The 22694-nt window shown below is 42.8% G+C and overlaps 1 protein-coding gene across 2 annotated transcripts in view; it reads left to right on the forward strand.

Moving 5' to 3' along the window:
• The window catches only part of MAST4 (microtubule associated serine/threonine kinase family member 4), a 716609-nt gene that overhangs the window by 207676 nt on the left and 486239 nt on the right, over positions 1-22694 (forward strand). For both annotated transcript variants that reach the window (XM_069749605.1, XM_069749612.1), the window contains exon 2: positions 17312-17465. In XM_069749605.1, the coding sequence (XP_069605706.1) occupies positions 17312-17465 (154 nt within the window). The remainder of the gene's footprint in view (positions 1-17311; positions 17466-22694) is intronic.

The following is a 22694-nucleotide window of genomic DNA, read 5'->3' on the forward strand; positions in this document are numbered from 1 at the left end:
CAGCTGGTCCCGGCTGTACCCAACGATCTTCTAGCTTAGGGAGACTTCGCTTCTCCCAGAAGGCACCTGGAATATGCAAATTAGCCTCCTGAAGCTTGAATCCCTGGTTTGGTGATGCTTTCGAAGCAGCTGGTCCCGGCTGTACCCAACGATCTTCTAGCTTAGGGAGACTTCGCTTCTCCCAGAAGGCACCTGGAATATGCAAATTAGCCTCCTGAAGCTTGAATCCCTGGTTTGGTGATGCTTTCGAAGCAGCTGGTCCCGGCTGTACCCAACGATCTTCTAGCTTAGGGAGACTTCGCTTCTCCCAGAAGGCACCTGGAATATGCAAATTAGCCTCCTGAAGCTTGAATCCCTGGTTTGGTGATGCTTTCGAAGCAGCTGGTCCCGGCTGTACCCAACGATCTTCTAGCTTAGGGAGACTTCGCTTCTCCCAGAAGGCACCTGGAATATGCAAATTAGCCTCCTGAAGCTTGAATCCCTGGTTTTCAAGCTTGTATAACAAAGCTTGTATATATATATATATATACTAGATGGTGGCCCGATTCTAACGCATCGGCTATTCTAGAATATGTATGTACCGTAGTTTATTTATGAAGGTTTCAGAATAATGCAATTTATACACAGGATTCGGAAGGCCGGGAGCGACCAATTAGCGAAGTGTGGTTCAAATTCCGCGCCAATTCGTGGCCGGACTGTTATGAACTGGTGATTCAGAACCACACCAGACCTGGTGGTTAAGAGCACACAAAGTGACCTGATAGTTACTAATAACATAGGACGAGCTCTGAGACGTGGGAACTCTGCTGACCGCAATCCCTAATCCTATCACACCACACTAGAGGTAGCCGTGGAGCGGTCCTGACCAGACCTAGGCACCTCGGGCACTAATAACATAGCACGCAGTATCTAACACAGCCCATGCAGTATCTAACACAGCCCACGTAGTATATAACACAGCCCACGTAGTATATAGCAATGTGGGCACCGTATCCCTGTTAAAATAAAAAATAGTTATATACTCACCTTCCGGCGGGCCGCGGATCCAGGCCAGGCGTTTAAAGATGCTCCTCGCGACGCTCCGGTCCCAAGAATGCACTGCAGTCTCGCGAGATGATGATGTAGCGGTCTCACGAGACACGCTACGTCATCATCTCGTGAGACCGCAATGCATTCTTCGGTGCCTGGCCTGGCCTCGACCAATCAGAGACACGGGATTTCCAGGACAGACAGACAGACAGACGGAAAAACCCTTAGACAATTATATATATAGATGGTTGCAATGGTGACGATGTTATAATAGGTTGCCATGGCGACGATGATTTCAGAATGAGTGCCATGGTGAAGATGTGATAATGGGTATATGGGCATGGAACTATGGGATGGAGGATATGTATGATGGGAATATGGACATGGGACTATGGGATGGAGGATGTGTATGATGGATATATGGGCACAGGACTATGGGATGGAGAATGTGTGATGGTATATGGGCATGGAAGTATGGGATGGAGGTTATGTATGATGGGTATATGGGCAGGGGACTATGGGATGGAGGATAATCATAATTTCATATAGCTGACCACAGTTAGTTACTATGACTGGGCAACGTCGGGCTCTTCAGCTAGTTGGTATATAAAGTTGGAAGAGAACGTGTAACCATTAAACTTTAAGGGGTTGTCTGCTCAAGGCATAAATACAGTATGTAAGAGGAAAAAAATATACCTAGAATACTGGCTACATCTATAAGCCACAGTGAAGAGCAGCTTTAAAAGTCTTCCCTTCCTTGGCTGTACGTTGTGTGGCTGTCTCATTGCATAATATTCTGTAATAGTGCTTGCCGCTTCACTGGGCATTTTCTTTGGTGTTGCTTACTTACAAACGGTTATGTGGTGAGTAGAGATGGGTGAACCCGAACAGTAAAGTTCGGCGTCCGTACCAAATGCCTACTTTTCGGTCACGGACACCGAGCACGGACTTCACCAAGAAGTCTGGTGTTTCTGTTTGGTTTCGGCCCCCCAAACACTGAGTGTCTGTCATGCTGTCATGTCCATGACAACGCGGCAAACACTGCTTCTGATTGGCAGTAAAATTATCACCGCCGGTCAGACAGCCGCAGTTCCCATGCAGTCAAATGACAGCGTGAGCCCACTGCTGTGATTGGAGGTATAAAGTTTACCTCCGATCACTGATGTCGGCTGATGGGACTACTACTACCTTCATCTGACGCCTGCTGCTGCTAATAAGAGCGAAAGCAGGTGCTGCTGATGGGAGTATTCATCAACCAGCGCCCGCACTGCAAATAAATAATTTTAAAAAAAGAAAGAAAAAAACAACCATGTGGGTTGCCCTGTATATTTGATAACCAGCCAGGCAAAACACAGCCGGGGGCTGCAACCCTCCGCTGTCTGCTTCAGCAAGGCTGGTTATCAAGAATAGAGGGGTCCCCACGCCGATTATTTTTTTAAAAATAAATAAATTAAAAAAAACGTAGTGGGGTTCCCTTCATTTCTGAAAACCAGCCATCCTAAAGCAGACAGCTGGGGCCTGATATGATATTTTCAGGCTGGTAAGGGGCTATGGATATTGGCTCACCCAGCTTAAAAAATAGCCCGCAGTTTCCCTGAAAAGGCGCATCTATTAGATGTGCCAATTCTGGCACTTTGTCCAGCTCTTCCGACTTGCTCTGTAGTGGTGGCAAGTAGGTTTCATATTTGTGGGGTTGATGTCACCTTTGTATTCTTTGGTGACATCAAGCCCACATCTTAGTAATGGAGAAGTGTCTGTAAGACAACTATCCATTAGTAATCCTATAGTTGTATTGTAAATAAAGACAGCTAGGATAAAGTCCTTTTTTATATGAAACAAATCACACTTTTCCATTTTTTATTTAATTTAGGGTTAGGGGTGTGTTGGATTTAGGGTTGGATAGAATTGGGGATTTCCACTGTTTAGTCACATCATGGGCTCTCCAAATGTGACATGGCGTCCGGTCTCAATTCCAGCCAATTCTGCATTGAAAAAGTAAAACGGTGCTCCTTTCTTTCCGAGCTCTGCCGTGCGCCCAAATGCTTTTGGGGAAACTGGCATCGACTGATGGCGTTGATAATTATTGTTCCCCCCTGAGTGGGAGTAGTTATATCGCCCTCGCTACAGTGTGCCCATTAGCCAGTACATAGTAAGGCAGCCTTTCTGGCTTATTCTTGGTGCAGTACACTGCACTGACCTGAGGGTAAGGGGGACGCCAGAGAGCTGCAAGTTCCAAACCAGAACTGGGAAGTGGGATATAGATAAATCCCCTTCAGAAAAGAATCGGGCCAACCAAACAACCCTGGTTTGTGACATATTGGTGTCAGCGGGAGGGATGATAAAAATATCCACCCTGTGATTCGTGACACCCAGCTATCGGCTGTCACTCTGCTTGTTTGTTAGGAAAATTAAGGGGGACACAGCCATTTTTTTCTTTTATTTTTTCTGTATATCTATTCTATTATGACGGTTCATGCTCTGAATTTACTGTACTTGGGTGATGAAATGGGTCGTGGCTGGGTCTTCCAGCAAGACAACGACCCAAGATATACAGTCAAGGTGTAACAAAGGAGTGGCTCAAAAAGAAGCACATTAAGGTCATAGGGTGGCCTAGCCAGTCTCCAGAACTTAATCCTATTGAAAAATTAAGGAGGGAGTTGAAGCTCTGAGTTGCCAAATGACAGCCTCAAAATCTTAATGATTTAGAGATGATCTGTAAAGAGCAGTGGACCAAAATTCCCCCTGACGTGCGCAAACCTCACCATCCACTACAAAAAAAGTCTGACTGCTGTGCTTGCCAACAAGGGTTTTCCCACCAAGTATTAAGTCTTGTTTGCTAGAAGGATCAAATACTTATTTCTCACAGCAAAATGAAAATAAGTTACGGTAATACAGCTTATACAATGTGATTTTCTGGATTTTAGTTTTTATATTTGATCTCTCAATGTTAAAATTAACCTACCCTTAAAATTATAGACTGTTCATGTCTTTGTCAGTGGGCAAACTGGCAAAATCAGCAAGGGGTCAAATAATTGATTCCTTCACTGTATTATAATACAATATTGATGTAAAGTAAAATTCTTATACATCTTCTTAGTGTTTAGATCAGATTTCATGTGATTTACGCTCGGACCTCATACCAGAATAGTCACATGACGAGCACTTGAAACCTTTTTATTTAATGGTGAGACGAAGAGACTTCCCTCCATTTTCTTCCACATGAAAACCCGTCAGACTGACTGATCTTTTTCTCCATTTGTACAAAAGAACGGTTTCTCTCTCTTGACTTTGTTTTTTTTTTCTTCTAAGGTCACATCACAGAATCAAGAGAGATACCTGACACGCTTACATATGAGGGGAACATTGAACAAAAAAAATGCCATTCCCTAAAGGTTTAAAAAAAAAGATGTTTCGGCCTTGATGTTTGCCCTGGTTTCATGTGGATTTAAGCTTCAGATACAAGTACTACAACTGCCGCCTTTTGTCTGAGCGCACGGAGAAAGGCAATTTTCATTCATACATTATTGATTTTATTCTGCTCATCTTTTTTTTTGTTTTACTTGGAAGACAATACTGAATAAAAATCGTAGTGATTAAGTACATGACATTTATAGGTCATATCTGATGGTTGCTGATTTATTAAGAAATCCATACATATACAGTCAGCCATGAGCGGACACTGACAGCTTGGGGCCCCTGTGCAAGAAATGTGTCTGGGCCCCCCTCCCTGCCCAGCATGCCGCTTATGATGAGGGCAATATGACAGTAGGACCCCCAGAACCTCTGGCTATGAGCAACAGACCAGATTGCCCTCATTATTACCATCAAGCAGGGTAGTACATAGAAATCACAGGACTCCATAGCAATAATTCTATTATGGCCCCCCACACCTCTAACAATATATATTTATATTTTTTTCAGTGAACTGGAGATAGTGTGTGTATAATGTATACACTTCTCAAAAAATAAAAGAAACGCTTAACACAATGTAACTTCAAGTCACATCGGACTTCTGTGAAATCAACCTGTCCAGTTATGCAACAGTGGTTGTAAATCAATTTCCCCTGCATTTGTGCAAATGGAACAGACAACAGATAGAAATGCAAGCCAATTAGCTAGACAACCCCTATAAAGGAGTGGTTCTGCAGAGGGTGACCACAGACCATTTTTCTGTTCTTATCCTTTTTGGCTGTTGTTTTGGTCACGTTTGCATTTTGTCATTGCTCTCACCCCTAGAGGTACAGTACAGTAAGGGTATGTGCACACCTTGCAGTTTTTACTGCGGATCCACAGCGTTTTTGAAGCTGCGGATCCGCAGCAGTTTTCCATGCGGTGCACAGTACCATGTTAACCTATGGGAAACAAAAGCCGCTGTGCACATGCTGCGGAAAAAAAACGCACGGAAACGCTGCAGTTTATTTTCCGCAGCATGTCAATTATTTGTGCTGAATCCACAGCGGTTTAACACCTGCTCCATATTAAAAATCCGCAGTAGAATCCGCAGGAAAAAACGCAGTGATTTTGCCCTGCGGATTTATCAAAATCCGTGCGGAAAAATCCGCACACCAGGACGCAGTGTGAGCACATACCCTTACATGTCTACAACCTTCACAAGTTGCTCTGGTAGTGCAGCTCATCCAGGATGGCACATCAATGTGAGCTGTGGCAAGTAGAGTAGCTGGGTCTGTCAGCACAATGTCCAGAGCATGAAGAAAATACCAGGAGATGCGAAGGGGGCTGTAGGAGGGCAACAGCCCAGCCCAGCAGCAGGGCCGCTAACTCATTCTTTTTGCAAGGAGGAGCAGTGCCAGAGCCCTGCAAAATGACCTCCAGCACACCACTAACATCCATGTGTCTGCTCAAACTGTCTGAAATTGACTCCATGAGGGTGGTATAAGGGCCCAATGTCCAAAGTGGGTGTTGTGCTTACAGCCCTACACTGTCCGGGGCGATTGGCATTTGCCAGAGAACACCAAGACTGGCAGTTTCGACATTGGCGCTCTGTGCTCTTCACGGATGAGAGCACGTTCACACTGAGTACATGTGACAGACCTGTCTGGAGATGCTGTGGAGAACATTCTGCTGTCTGTAACATCCTCCAGCATGACCGGTTTTGCAGTGGGTCTGTAATGGTGTAGGTAGGCATTTCTTTGGAGGGCTGCACATCCCTCCATGTGTTGTCAGAGGTACTCTGACTGCCATTAGGTTCCGAGATGAGATCCTCAGACTCATTGTGACACAATATGCAGGAGCCCTAGGTTCCTTCTAATGCATGACAATGCTAGGCCTCGTGTTGCTGAAGTGTGTCAGCAGTTCCTGCATGATGAAGGCATTGATGCTGTAGACTGGCCTGCCCATTCCACAGACCTGAATCCAATCGTGCACATCTGGGACATCATGTCTCCTTCCATCCACCAATGCTTTCTGCACTACAGACTGTCCAGGAGCTGACTGATGCTTTAATCCAGGTCTGGAAGAAGATCCCTCTGGAGAACATCCACCACCTCATCTGGAGCATGCCCAGGCGTAGTACGGAGGGCATACAGGCACGTGGAGGCCACACACTCTACTGAGCATCATTTCTTTGTCTTGAGGGATTTCATCTGAAGTTAGCTCAGCCTGTAATATAATTTTCTACTTTGATTTTGAGTATCATTCCTAATCCAGATCTCCATGTGATATTAATTTTGATTTAGATTGATCATTTTTATGTTTCATGGTTCTCAACATACAGTGGGGAAAAAAAGTATTTAGTCAGCCACCAATTGTGCAAGTTCTCCCACTTAAAAAGATGAGAGAGCCCTGTAATTGACATGATAGACCACATCTATGAGTCAAAATGGTAAGATTTATTTTACAAATTATGGAGGAAAATATGTATTTGGTCACCTAAAAACATGCAAGATTTCTGGCTCTCACAGACCTGTAACTTCTTCTTTAAGAGGCTCCTCTGTCCTCCACTCATTACCTGCAGTAATGGCACCTGTTTGAACTTATCAGTATAAAAGACTCTGTCCACAACCTCAAACACTACAAACTCGACTATGGTGAAGACCAAAGAGCTGTCAAATGACACCAGAAACATGCAGACCTATGCACTCATAGACATAAAGACATATCTCCTTCATGGCAGAGTGCGACGTATCAATAGACAACCCTGGCACAATAACACCACTAAAAAGCTCCGGCAACTGTCCAGGGTTGCAGAGCGTCATTGGAAGAAAACACATTTGCAAGATGACTTCACTGCATTCAAACAGGCAACATTTGCTTTTAAATCTGCTCTCACGTCTGCTAAACAGGTCTTCTTCACAACTCTCGTATGTTCCCTATCCTACAACCCCAAACAGTTATTCAAAACCTTTAACTCCCTCATCCGGCCCCCACTGCCCCTCCAACCTCCCGCATCTGTGCTGAGGACTTTGCCACACACTTTAGAAATAAGATCCTCCAAACAAGGCAAGTCTTCATTGTTCAACCACCACAACCCCTTTGTATACCAGACCAATGCCCAAACCCCATAACCTCCCTATCCAACATCACTAAAGGGGGGCTTAATTGTCTCCTCTCCAAATTGCACCTCACCACCTGTGCGCTCGACCCCATCCCACCTCCTCCCCAACCTCACCACCACACTTATCCCATCCCTACCCCACCTCTTTAACCTATCGCTAACTTCTGGCACCTTCCCTTCTGCTTTCAAACATGCCACAATCACGCCTATCCTTAAAAAGACAACTCTCGATCCAACAGCTATATGTATATGTCCAGCTATCGCCCAATATCACAGCTCCCATTCGCTTGCAAACTCCTGGAGCAGCACGTCCACGCTGAACTTTCCTCCCACCTCTCATCTAACTTGCTCTTCGATAATCTACAATCTGGTTTCCACCCCATCACTCAACTGAGACAGCCTTACCAAAATTACTAACGACCTACTTAGAGCCAAAGCTAACAGACAATACTCTGTACTCCTCCTTCTAGACCTGTCCTCTGCTTTCGACAGAGTTGACCACTGTCTCCTACTACAGATGCTCTCCTCCTTTGGCATCAAAGACCTCACCCTATCCTGGATCTCCTCATTCCTTTCCAACCTCACATTCAGCGTCTCCCACATTACCTCCTCATCCCACCCTCTCTCTGGCGGAGTCCCCCAAGGCTCTGTTCTAGGACCACTACTCTTCTCAATTTATACACATGGCCTGGGGCAACTCATAAAGTCTCATGGATTCCAGTACCACCTTTATGCTGATGACACCCAGATCTACCTTTCTGGCCCAGATGTCACCTTCCTGCTGTCCAGAATCCCGGAGTGTCTATCAGCCATATCCTCCTTTTTTCTCTTCTCGATTCCTCAAACTCAATGTGGACAAATTTGAACTCCTCAGCTTTCCTCCATCTCATAGATCTTCCTTACCTGACCTATCTATTGCAATTAATGACATCACACTTTCCCCCGTACCGGAAGTCTGCTGCCTCGGAGTAACCCTTGACTCTGCCCTGTCCTTCAAACTGCACATCCAAGCTCTTTCCACCTCCTGTCGCCGGCAGCTCAAAAATATCTCCAGAATCCGTCCTTACCTCAAGCTACTAAAATGCTTGTGCATGCCCTCATCATCTCCCGCCTCAACTATTGCAACATCCTTTTCTGTGCCCTCCCTGCTAACATCCTTGCACCTCTCTAGTCCATCCTTAACTTTGCTGCCCGACTAATTCATCTCTCTCCTTGCTACTCCTCCACTTCCCCCTCTGCAAATCTCTTCACTGGCTCCTATTCCCTCAGTGTATCCAGTTCAAATTACAAATACTGACCTACAAAGCCATCCATAACCTGTCTCCTCCATATATCTCTGAACTAATCTCCCGATAACTTCCCTCACGTAATCTCCGGTCCTCCCAAGACCTCCTTCTCTCCTCCACACTTATTCGCTCCTCATCCAACCGCCTCCAAGACTTCTCCCGAGTATCCCCTATCCTCTGGAATTCTTTGCCCCATCACGTCCAACTATCAACCACATTCAGATCCTTCAGACCGAACCTGAAAACTCACCTCTTCAGGAAAGTCTACAGCCTGCACTGACCCCGCTGCCTCCTGACCACTACCGCCTCACCAACACCGGAGCTCCTGCAACCCTCAACCTATTGTCTCCTTCCCCATCATCCTGTAGAATGTAAGGCCGCAAGGGCAGGGTCCTAACCCCTCTGTATCAGTCTGTCATTGTTAGTTTGCTTACTGTAAGTGATATCTGTAATTTGTATGCAACCCCTTCTCATGTACAGCACCAATGGAATCAATGGTGCTATATAAATAATATATACACATATAGAGTACATACCTACACACATTCCATACAGACTCATATACATGTACACACATATTCCGTATATACATGTGTACACACACATATACCATACATACCCATACCGTACACACACATACAGACATACATACAGATGTACAGTACATACATACATACACACACACATGCTAATCTATGATATCAAGTGTTCATATGAGCAGTGGAGGAGGTCGACCACTTAGATCAGAAACCAGTTTGGGGGATGGGGACATGGCAGAGAGGACGGATATCAGCTCCCTGCTGCTGCCATGCTGTCTTTTGCTGTGAACCCTCCTCCCCGACCTCTTCTCTGTGAAGAGATGCTGCTGGGATTGGAACATTGTAGGGAGCAGAAGACCCACTCTTCCGCCACTGTTGTCCCCTGTTTGTTAGGCGGCTGTGCCCCCTGATTACAGATGAATATTCACCATTGGAACGCACCATGCAGGAAGACAGATGGCCCTCTCTCAACAGTCTGGTGGGTGAATCTTTCATTGGCCAGCAGCACTCTGCGCACCGCTCTCTCCCTGACTCTAAGTATAAGAATAATTTCGGGCAGGAGTGAAGGGGAGCCCTATGCTGATCGACACTGGGTCACTCCTGCTTGTTATCTTGACTGAGTAACCCCTTAGCCTCTGCGTGGCCTGCTGCTATGGGCAATACGGCCCTGACTGCAAGGGCCCCTTTCCATCTCTGGGTCCCGGTGCAGTTGCCCTTGCATCCACCTCTGCAGTCGGTCCTATTGCTGCTGGGCTGCAATAAACTGTTACCCAGTCTTGTTCCTTCCAAAAATTACAGTGGTGGCACAAAAATCTCCTTACTTTCTTGGCCAGGAGAGCTATGGTCATTTTAACTGTTATGAAGGGAAGACTTTGTAAAGAATTCTAAGGGTTGTCCATTTTCAGATACTCTTTCCTGAGAAATCTCCTACTTTAAATTACATCTATAAGATGCAATGAACATCAGCTACAAAATGCAACTCTCAATATGGAGGGCACAGCATTGTATGAGGAATCCATTGATTTTAATTGGTAATGTATAACTAAAGTGAAACGGAAACACATGAGCCGTGCACACAGTGAACAGGCCTGTAAGGACACAAAAAATACTCTGTTGCAAAAAAAATAAATAACAGTAAGCAGCAAGTGCTAGTAAAAAGATAGAAAAACACATGGTATTTGGTTAATACTTTTTTTTGCAAAAAATGTATATTAAACCGCTCTACCAAACGTCAAGGTGTACTCGTATTAGAGCAGTCCTAACTAATGTATGTAATCCCTATGTGATGTATTTAAAAACCTGGTCATATGTTTAATAACTGTATGAGCAGGATTCAGAAAGGTAATGTCCAATGTGGACACACAGCATAGAACGGCTTTTATGTGCACGGATCACAAGGAGGGGTGGAAACCTTCCTAGTCTTGTAGAAACCAGAAAATATGAGCCATATAACTAAAGTGTTTGACCCCTGTCTTACCCTCCCAAAGTCCAGTGCTGCCTCTCTCGGCTGCTTTGGTCATTTATATTTTACTTCCTTGTTGCACTGTGAACCTCGCAACTGATCACTGATCTCATTGGTTTGTCATTTACAATGGCAGGGCCGCTGAGCTCAGTAATTGGCTGCAGCACTGTTGAAGTAATGTCACCGCAACATCAAAGACGAGGAGCAGTAGGGGATCTAGGGAGGTTGAGTAAAAGCCTGCTTTGGGTTTTTCTTTTTTTGCTACACTGAGCCCCTGGAGCAATAATCTTTGAAAGGGGGCAACCCCTTTTAATTTCTTTCTTGGCGGCGCGGTAGAGAAATGGAACATTTGCTGCATGTTCCTTATCTGATGACTACTGAATGCTAAAGGAAAGACTTTACTGTAAAGGGTCCTGCAGCTAAGGTCGTGTTCACATCACATTTTTGCACTTCCTTCAGCAAGTACAGTACAGACCAAAAGTTTGGACACACCTTCTCATTTAAAGATTTTTCTGTATTTTCATGACTATGAAAATTGTACATTCACACTGAAGGCATCAAAACTATGAATTAACGCATGTGGAATTATATACTTAACAAAAAAGTTTGAAACAACTGAAAATATGTCTTATGTTCTAGGTTCTTCAAAGAAGCCACCTTTTGCTTTGATGACTGCTTTGCACACTCTTGGCATTCTCTTGATGAGCTTCAAGAGGTAGTCACCGGGAATGGTTTTCACTTCACAGGTGTGCCCTGTCAGGTTTAATAAGTGGGATTTCTTGCCTTATAAAATGGAGTTGGGACCATCAGTTGTGTTGTGCAGAAGTCTGGTGGATACACAGCTGATAGTCCTACTGAATAGACTGTTAGAATTTGTATTATGGCAAGAAAAAAGCAGCAAAGTAAAGAAAAACGATTGGCCATCATTACTTAAAGAAATGAAGACCAGTCAGTCCGAAAAATTGGGAAAACTTTGAAAGTGTCCTCAAGTGCAGCGGCAAAAACCATCAAGCGCTACAAAGAAACTGGCACACATGAGGACCGCCTCAGGAAACGAAGACCAAGAGTCACCTCTGCTTCTGAAGATAAGTTTATCCGAGTCAGCAGCCTCAGAAATCGCAGGGTAACAGCAGCTCAGATTAGGGACCAGGTCAATGCCACACAGAGTTCTAGCAGCAGACACATCTCTACAACAACTGTTAAGAGGAGACTTTGTGCAGCAGGCCTTCATGGTAAAATAGCTGCTAGGAAACCAATGCTAAGGACAGGCAACAAGCCGAAGAGACTTGTTTGGGCTAAAGAACACAAGGAATGGACATTAGACAAGTGGAAATCTGTGCTTTTGGTCTGATGAGTCCAAATTTGAAATCTTTGGTTCCAACCACCGTGTCTTTGTGCGATGCAGAAAAGGTGAACGGATGGACTCTACATGCCTGGTTCCCACAGTGAAGCACGGAGGAGGTGGTGTGGGGGTGCTTTGCTGGTGACACTGTAGGGGATTTATTCAAAATTGAAGGCATACTGAACCAGCATGTCTACCACAGCATCTAGCAGGGGCATACTATTCCATCCGGTTTGCGTTTAGTTGGACCATCATTTATTTTTCAACAGGACAACAACCCCAAACACACCTCCAGGCTGTATAAGGGCTATTTGACCAAGAAGGAGAATGATGGGGTGCTACACCAGATGACCTGGCCTCCACAGTCACCAGACCTGAACCCAATCAAGATGGTTTAGGGTGAGCTGGACTGCAGAGTGAAGGCAAAAGGGCCAACAAGTGCTAAGCATGTCTGGGAACTCCTTCAAGATTGTTGGAAGAGTGTGCGAAGCAGTCATCAAAGCAAAAGGTGGCTACTTTGAAGAACCTAGAATATAAGACATAATTTTAGTTTTTTCATCCTTTTTTAACTATATAATTCCACATGTGTTAATTCATAGTTTTGATGCCTTCAGTGTGAATGTATAATTTTCATAGTCATGAAAATACATAAAAATCTTTAAAAGAGAAGGTGTGTCCAAACTTTTGGTCTGTTCTGTACATTGTGAAAGGTTCTGATGTATACGCTGGACGTGTCAATAGGACTGTATTACCAGATGGTAACCAAAAGGGAGTCCCTTTTCGCCTCTGCCTGGCATCAGATGTCCGAATACAGCATAAGATAGCAAAAATGGAATAGTATAGTATTCTGTGCTGTTGCACTGCCTGTCTACTGTATGTTAAGTATACATTTATATTTACATGGCATACATATATATTTTACCATGATAGCATGTTGGCGATGGGTGCCATTGTATGGTATTTGTAGATCCCGAACTGTGGCCTCCAATGTAGGTGCCAGATGCTACATACAGTCAGAGGTTCATTAAAGTTTTCCCAGTGAAAACGAATGATAAAAACATAGCGTGGGCCAACAGGAACATTTTAATAATATCGTTAAAGTGTCCTATCTATACTCTTGCTCATAAACTTTTGGTAATTTCCTCATTTTGGAAAAATAAGATCTGTTGGCTGAATTGTCTTGCTGATGTTTTTTTTTTCACATTTCTAAATGGTCATTTTGAGGGAAAAATTTGTTTGGGGAGAAGGGTCTCAGTAGCTAAAAAACAAAAACTTTGTCTGAGAATGTAGGCGACACAAGATAGTTCTCTGCTTGCTCTTTATTAGGAAATACATGTTAACAGGAGTCTCCTAACTGAGGAACCTCAACATGTCTTCTTAATATCCCGGCGTTTTCCGTACACTCCCTACATGCTGTGGCAGATGTATGTAAGCTTCTATCACACCTCCTTTCCTTGTGTCCTCTGAACCCAGCTTGAGCAATGCTCTGAAAGCCTAATGATAAATAGACTTATTATGCCTGTAAAAGAAAGCTCCGAATGTGACTTCTCCCAGGATAAAAATAATTGTTAAAAATCTGTAAAACTGCCTTTTATGAAACAACACGACTTTCTTTTATACTTTTTACAGTTGGTGCAGAAATTTGAGTCAAATACACAATTATAAAACTGTAAAAAAAAAAAGGTATTTATTTATTTTATTAAACCAATAAAAACCCTTTTTTTCCCAATGCATCTAAAATGTAAAAAAAACAATATACAGAACGGTCAAAGCACTTTTTAGGACTGTTTGATCTACACGTGTGCACACTTATTAGGCAATTTGTAGTTTTGATGTTTAATTTTGTTATTGAAGAACTACAGCGCTGTCTGTCAATACAAAAGGTTAATAAGCTGAAATCCGAATATTTAAGCAAAATAAAAGTTATTTGTTTCTTAGAATATCTGTATAGGGCAACTATTAGTATGCAGAATTATTATTAAAAATGTGAATTTTCTCATCTCCATTATTTTCATTTGTTTAAAGTCAGAATAATAACCAAACAACTCAATGTACAAAAATACAATTTTCAAAGAAATTATCAGGGATCAATATAGCCGCCCTTCTTTTCAATAACCGTCATACGCTCCATCCATGGAGTCTGTCCAATTCCTAATTTAACGATTAATTTTTTGCGCAGCAGCAACCACAGCCTCCATACACTATTCAGACAGGTGACTGTTTTCCTCTTTTCTTTTATTTAGGGTCCACAAGTTCTCAAAAGTGTTTAGGTCTGGTGAGGAAGGGGCCATGTCATTATTCTAGGCCCTTACTGGCTGCCGAGCTGTGGTGGTTTCAATGCTCCGATGGGGCATTGTTCTGTATAAAAATAATGGTTTTCGTGAAAGACGTAGACTTTTTCCCGGACCACTGCTTGAAGAAAGTTTTAACAAAAAAAACATGATAGTGGGTTTCAGAGTTGATTTTGAGTCCATCACCAAACCCAAAAAGGTAATCTTTAATAATACCGGCTCATAGAAGTACCCCACCTCCAACTTCTGGCATCTGAGTTGAAGTGGAGGTCTGTGCCCATTACAGATTCAGCTACGAGCCCATCAATCTCATCAAATCAGTCCATAAAATCTGTCTTCAAATATTTCTTGGCCCAGTCTTGACGTTTCTTTTTTGCATCTTGTTCAGTGATGTTTAGGTTTCAGCCTCCCTCACCTTGGCCTTGTCTCTGAGCACTGTACACCTTGTACTTCTGGGCCACCAGGGAGGATACGGTTCTGGTATATGACAGCACTGGAGGATAATGGCGTCCTGGTTGATTCACATCTATTCTTCTCAAATATATATATATATATATATATATATATATATATATATATATATATATCAAAGTTAATGTTTGCCTTTTTTTCGCAACATTTTTTTTGTGACCCTGTTGACTATATTTGGCAAATTTTGATGGTTCTCTGATCGCACCCCAATGTCTTAGCAATTCCAATAGTGCTGCATCACTCTAACACTTGTAGCCATGTTTGACTTTTTGGTTACGGTAAATCATTTTTTATATATTTTTCTAGGGAAATCAAGCTGCATAATAATTCTACACACCTTAATACAGGGTGATTGTATCCTTAGGCCTTACCCTCCCTCATTACACAAATACACATCACTTGAGCTGCTTCATCCAATAAACATTCGCGTTTATACAACTTGGAAAATCTGCATAAAAATGATGTGGTCAAAATGCTTCTGAGAAAAAGAAGACTTAAACTCTATAGCGCCACCTGTTGGAAGTAGCCATCCTACAAGTCACAATCAACCCTTTAACGAGTCGTGCAATATGACTTAGGATAAAAGTCAAATCAATATCTCAATTCGCAGACACGGTATTTCGGGCTGCTGGCCCTCGTCAGTGCAAAGCATTAGAACTGATTTGGCTAGGTGAGAGGCTCTGGACTGGGGTCTAAGGGGTATCGTTTCTCCTTATGTAAAGCCTCTCACCTAGCCAAATCCGTTCTCATGCTTCGCACTGACGAGGGCCAACAGCCCGAAACACTGTGTCTGTGAATTGAGATATTGATTTGACTTTTATCCTAAGTCATATTGCACGACTCGTTAAAGGGTTGATTGTGACTTGTAGGATCGCTACTTCCAACAGGTGGCACTATAGAGTTTAAGTCCTCTTTTTCTGAGAAGAGGCAATTTGCATATTATATTTCCCAGAGGAGCATTGCATGGCCTCCTTACCTTGACAAGCCAGAGATGTTATGTCACTCTCCATAAGGAGAAACGATAACATTTATAATTGTGCACATGGTATGTTTTAAAACAAAAAAGATAAGTGTAAAATGTAATTTATAAATGTTCAAACCGTTACAAAGCTATCAAAACATGAACAAAAATTGAAAAAAATGCAAAAAAGCAAAAAAAGAGACGTACATTTTTGATTTGAGTGCATGATCACAGTAACCCATAAAGTATGAGTCCATGAAAATAGCGGACAGCACACAGAAGGCATTTGTCTATACAGTCATGACCGAAAGTTTTGGCACCCTTGAAATTGTTCCTAAAAATGTAGTATTTCTCCCAGAAAGTTATTGCAAGTTCACATGTTTTGTTATACACTGGTTTATTTCCTTTTTGTGTATTGTAACAACTCAAAAATAACAGAGAAAAAGGCAAATTGGCCATAATTTTACACAAAACCCCAACAATCAATGGTTTATTCCTCACAAGAAATGTTACTCTAGTCAGGGCCAGGAGTAAAATTTCTGGCGCAAGAATTTAGGCCACTTTCCATGTATTCGACAGACTGGCATGGCTCCACTCTTCTCGTCCCCAGTCCTGCACATTTTGATGGAGTTGCTTTAAACTGGCAAGAAAAAAACCATAAGTCTCAACAATTTTTGAAAACATTTAGCAACTATTCAAAGAGTTCTATAAAGTTTTCAGTCATAAATCAAGGTATTTATCAGCTCCTTTTATCTTTTGAGATTAACATTTTTTTGGGGGGGGAGGGGGGGCATGGTTAGGGAAGTGATTTGTCATCTTTATACAAAAATACGAAAATCTTATTTTGTATTTGTTTTATTTGATTTGCCATAGTAACAGACTACACGGAAACTCAATGTAGTCTGTTCCCACAGTCAGTTCACTACTCTGATCTTGTAAGGAGCCATAATATGGCTGCGTGTGAGCCTAAAACTCGACTTGTGAAATTGGCGATTATTTAATGTTTCCATGTTGGTTGTGTGTTTTGCTTTATGGCTGTGAGTTCTGAATGCAGCTGATTGATTGATTTTATAAATTTTTATTAATGAACTGTTCTGTAACACAAGTCGGGATACATTTGTGGTAAATGTACATGCGGTTGATTGTTGGAGACATTCCTTCTTTCTTGTGTTCACTCTTGTACGAGCAAAAACTGTATGTGTGAATGTAGCCTCAATGTTTAAGACTATTTGAGATAGAGCTGTGGAATTTCTTTTAACGTATGAAAAGATAATCGGTATATGCCATAAGGAAATAAAGATATATACATTTAAATAATATATACATTTCTGTGTGTATGCCATAGTTAGAGGCCATATTTAACAGAAATGGAACAATGTTGTTAATGGACCTTTTACTCTTTTATTCTATCTACAGCTTGACAACATATTGTCCCCACCACCAATGCAGTTACGCAAATGTAGCACACCGGAGATTTCATTTCGGCAAGGAAAGTCTGGAAAGTACAAAAAATCACTGAATGACGATGGACGACTGCTGAGAAGAGGAAGTCTAGGAGGTGCACTGACTGGTAAGAGGCAATCCTTAAAGACCTTAAAAATTAGCATTTTTGGCACACTAAATAAAGTCCTTAATTGGTCAAACCCGACAAATTCAATAGGTTTGGTCAACAGTCTGTCAGGGAATATAAGGATCTAGCATATCCGGCAGCAGCTCTTTCATAGAGAAGACAAGAGTGCTCCTGCGTATGGAAGAGTTGGACAAGATGGCTTCCGGGCAAACCTTCATTGACAGATGGCTTTTTAAAGTCTATGGAGGACTTAAACATCTGCTGTATGGCTCCAAAGATATGGGCCTTTTTTAAGACATTAGAACAAATGGACACTTTTTTTTACCTGTCTCTTCAAGACATTCTGTACTATATTATTTCTCTTTACTTTTTTGTATTGGAACAGTGTAGAGTTTTTTTTAAATTTATTTAAACAGAAAAGTTACTTTCTGATCAATTGGGATCTGACTGCTGTGACCTCCATTGATATGAAGCGCCCCGTCTGACCGGAGCCCAGATCAAGCATATGCAGCTGCGCTCCATTCATTCTTTATGAGACTGCTGGAGATGGCTACATACAGATCTCTTATATCCAGCGGTCTCTTTGAGCATGAATGGAGCCAAGGTGAAAATGTTTGACCTTCATTCAGTTGGTGCTCTTCAGAGCCTTATTTTTGGGATCATAGTTACATAGTTACATAGTTACATAGTTATTAAGGTTGAAGGAAGACTATATGTCCATCTTGTTCAACCCATAGCCTAACCTAACATGCCCTAACATGTTGATCCAGAGGAAGGCAAAAAAAACCCATGTGGCAAAGAGTAAGCTCCACATTGGGGAAAAAAATTCCTTCCCGACTCCACATACGGCAATCAGACTAGTTCCCTGGATCAACGCCCTATCAAGGAATCTAGTGTATATACCCTGTAACATTATACTTTTCCAGAAAGGTATCCAGTCCCCTCTTAAATTTAAGTAATGAATCACTCATTACAACATCATACGGCAGAGAGTTCCATAGTCTCACTGCTCTTACAGTAAAGAATCTGCGTCTGTTATGCTTAAACCTTTTTTCCTCCAACCGCAGAGGATGCCCCCTTGTCCCTGTTTCAGGTCTATGATTAAAAAGATCATCAGAAAGGCCTTTGTACTGTCCCCTCATATATTTATACATTAAAATAAGATCACCCCTTAGTCTTCGTTTTTCCAAACTAAATAGCCCCAAGTGTAATAACCTATCTTGGTATTGCAGACCCCCCAGTCCTCTAATAACCTTGGTCGCTCTTCTCTGCACCCGCTCCAGTTCAGCTATGTCTTTCTTAAACACCGGAGACCAGAACTGTGCACAGTATTCTAAGTGTGGTCGAACTAGTGACTTGTATAGAGGTAAAATTATATTCTCCTCATGAGCATCTATGCCTCTTTTAATGCATCCCATTATTTTATTTGCCTTTGTAGCAGCTGCCTGACTCTGGCCACTGAATTTAAGTTTGTCATCCACCCATACACCCAGGTCTTTTTCATTGACGGTTTTGCCCAGAGTTTTAGAATTAAGCACATAATTATACATCTTATTACTTCTACCCAAGTGCATGACCTTACATTTATCCCCATTAAAGCTCATTTGCCATTTATCAGCCCAAGCTTCTAGTTTACATAAATCATCCTGTAATATAAAATTGTCCTCCTCTGTATTGATTACCCTGCAGAGTTTAGTGTCATCTGCAAATATTGAAATTCTACTCTGAATGCCCCCTACAAGGTCATTAATAAATATGTTAAAAAGAAGAGGGCCCAATACTGACCCCTGTGGTACCCCACTGCTAACCGCTACCCAGTCCGAGTGTGCTCCATTAATAACCACCCTTTGTTTCCTATCCCTGAGTCAGCTCTCAACCCACTTGCACATATTTTCCCCTATCCCCATTATTCTCATTTTATGTATCAACCTTTTGTGTGGCACCGTATCAAAAGCTTTTGAAAAGTCCATATACACTACATCCACTGGGTTCCCTTGGTCCAATCCGGAACTTACCTCTTCATAGAAACTGATCAAATTAGTCTGACATGAACGGTCCCTTGTAAACCCGTGCTGATACTGGGTCATGAGGTTATTCCTCTTCAGATACTCCAGTATAGCGTCCCTTAGAATGCCCTCCAGGATTTTACCCACAGTAGAGGTTAAGCTTACTGGCCTATAATTTCCGAGTTCAGTTTTTGTTCCCTTTTTGAATATTGGCACCACATTTGCTATACGCCAGTCCTGCGGCACAGACCCTGTTATTATGGAGTCTTTAAAGATTAAAAATAATGGTCTATCAATGACTGTACTTAATTCCTGCAGTACTCGAGGGTGTATCCCATCCGGGCCCGGAGATTTGTCAATTTTAGTGATTTTTAGACGCCGCCGCACTTCCTGCTGGGTTAAGCAGGTGACATTTAATTGGGAATTTTTATCACTAGACATTTTGTCTGCCATGGGATTTTCTTGTGTAAATACTGATGAAAAAAAGTCATTTAGCATATTGGCTTTTTCCTCATCCTCATCCACCATCTCACCCAGACTATTTTTAAGGGGGCCAACACTATCATTTTTTAGTTTCTTACTATTTATGTAGTTAAAGAATATTTTAGGATTATTTTTACTCTCTCTGGCAATGAGTCTCTCTGTCTCAATCTTTGCTGCCTTGATTTGCTTTTTACAGAATTTATTTAATTTTCTGTATTTATTTAATGCCTCCTCACTACCTACTTCCTTTAATTCTCTAAATGCTTTCTTTTTGTCACTTATTGCGCCCCTTACAGCTCTATTTAGCCATATTGGTTTCCTCCTATTTCTAGTATGTTTATTCCCATACGGTATATACTGTGCACAGGTCCTATCCAGGATGCTAATAAACGTCTCCCATTTTCTTTGTGTATTTTTGTGTCTCAGGATATCGTCCCAGTTAATTGCACCAAGATCCTCTCTCATCCGTTGGAAATTTGCCCTCCTGAAGTTTAGTGTCCTTGTAACCCCTCTACTACACATCTTTTTAAAGGATACATGAAAACTTATTATTTTGTGATCGCTATTTCCCAAGTCACCCCCAACCCTTATATTTGATATGCGGTCTGGCCTGTTGGTTAATATTAGGTCTAGCAGTGCCCCCTTTCTTGTTGGGTTCTGAACCAGTTGTGAAAGGTAATTGTCTCTCATAATTGTCAAAAACCGATTACCTTTGCTGGAACTGCAGGTTTCTGTTCCCCAATCTATTTCAGGGTAGTTGAAGTCCCCCATAATAATGACTTCTCCTTGAGTCGCAGCTTCATCTATTTGCTTTACGAGGATATTCTCCATTGCTTCCATTATTTTTGGAGATTTATAACAAACCCCTATCAGTAATTTATTATTTTTCCCCCTCCCCTTATCTCCACCCACAGGGATTCTACATTTTCATTAAATTCACCTATATTATCGCGCAGGATGGGTTTTAAGGATGATTTTACATATAGACACACCCCTCCCCCTCGCTTATCTGTACGGTCATTTCTGAACAGGCTATAGCCCTGCAAGTTAACAACCCAGTCATGGCTCTAATCCAGCCACGTTTCAGATATCCCCACCATGTCATAATTATGCTCCAACAACATTAGTTCTAATTCGTCCATTTTGTTGGCGATGCTTCTGGCATTAGTATACATGCACTTTATGTTCCTCTCTGTACTTCTATTTCTTAAATTATTAACTGTTCTGACCCCACCCCCCATGCCACCGCCACCCCCAACTTCCTTATTTGTGCCCAGGTTTCTGTCTGCACTATCTTCCCCTCCTATAAAATGAATACCCTCCCCCCCAATTCCTAGTTTAAACACTCCTCCAACCTTCTAGCCATTCTCTCCCCCAGCACAGCTGCACCCTCCCCATTGAGGTGCAGCCCGTCCCTAGCGTAGAGCCTGTAGCCAACTGAGAAGTCGGCCCAGTTCTGCAGGAACCCAAACCCCTCTTTCCTACACCAATTCTTGAGCCACTTATTAACCTCCCTAATCTCCCGTTGCCTCTCTGGCATGGCACGTGGTACCAGCAGTATTTCGGAAAATACCACGTTGGAGGTCCTTGCTTTCAGCTTGCAGCCTAATTCCCTGAAATCATCTTTAAGGACCTTCCACCTACCTCTAACATTGTAATTAGTGCCAATGTGCACCATGACCGCTGGGTCCTCACCAGCCCCTCCCAATAATCTGTCCACCCGATCAGCGATGTGTCGGACTCGAGCGCCAGGTAGGCAGCACACCGTTCGACGATCCCTGTCTTTGTGACAGATTGCCCTATCTGTTCCCCTAATAATTGAGTCCCCCACTACCAGCACCTGTCTGGCCTGCCCTGCTCTCCTATTTCCCTCCTTACTGGAGCAGTCACTCCTCCGGCTTTCAGAGGACATGCCTTGCTGCAGCAGTGCTACCCCTGTACTGGCACCCCCCTCATCTGCCAACTTAGCAAACTTATTGGGGTGTTCCAGATCAGGACTAGCCTCCCTGGCACTCTTCCCTCTACCCCGCTTCCTAACTGTCACCCAGCTTGCTACTTCATTGTCCTGCAGCTCCATCCCACCATCCCCCCCCTCATCTGTCCCATTGAGCGTCTGCTCCGTGAGCAGAAGACTCCTCTCCATATTGTCTATGGATCTCAGTGTTGCCAGCTGCACATTTAGAGTCAGAATCTGGGTTTCCAAATGCACAACGTGCTCACATCTCGCACAGCAGTATGCACCCTCGATCGGCTGCTCAAGGACTGCATACATGTGGCAAGATGTGCACTGGATGGCATTAACAATCGTGGAGCACATTTCCTAATGGGGATTGCACCAGACAGAACAGTTCAATAAAAAAAATAAAAATAAATACAAATTATTAATAAAAATCAGACAGCAATTCAGTAATTCCTCCCTTGGAAACTCCCTGACTCCAAAGTCACTGAATCACAAGTCACGCTTACCGCCGTCCACACTTACGCTCAGGCCACACTCAGCTCGCTCACACTCGCTCTGCAGAAGATTTATAGATTTTTTTTTTCTAGTTCCCCTCAACAGCAATCAACCTTGCTGTTCAAATGCACTTCCAAAAAGGACTTGCGCCCCAAACAGCTGCCCCTTATAAACCCTTAACTATGAGCCCCCACCCTAAGTTAACCCTTATGAATATAGCTACCCCCAATTCAGCAACTCACACCAATTCACACAGGTATTTGTTAAAGGCTTTCCAAATACCTC

The sequence above is a fragment of the Ranitomeya imitator genome, chromosome 1, assembly GCF_032444005.1.
Source record: "Ranitomeya imitator isolate aRanImi1 chromosome 1, aRanImi1.pri, whole genome shotgun sequence".
Taxonomy (NCBI): Eukaryota; Metazoa; Chordata; class Amphibia; order Anura; family Dendrobatidae; genus Ranitomeya; species Ranitomeya imitator.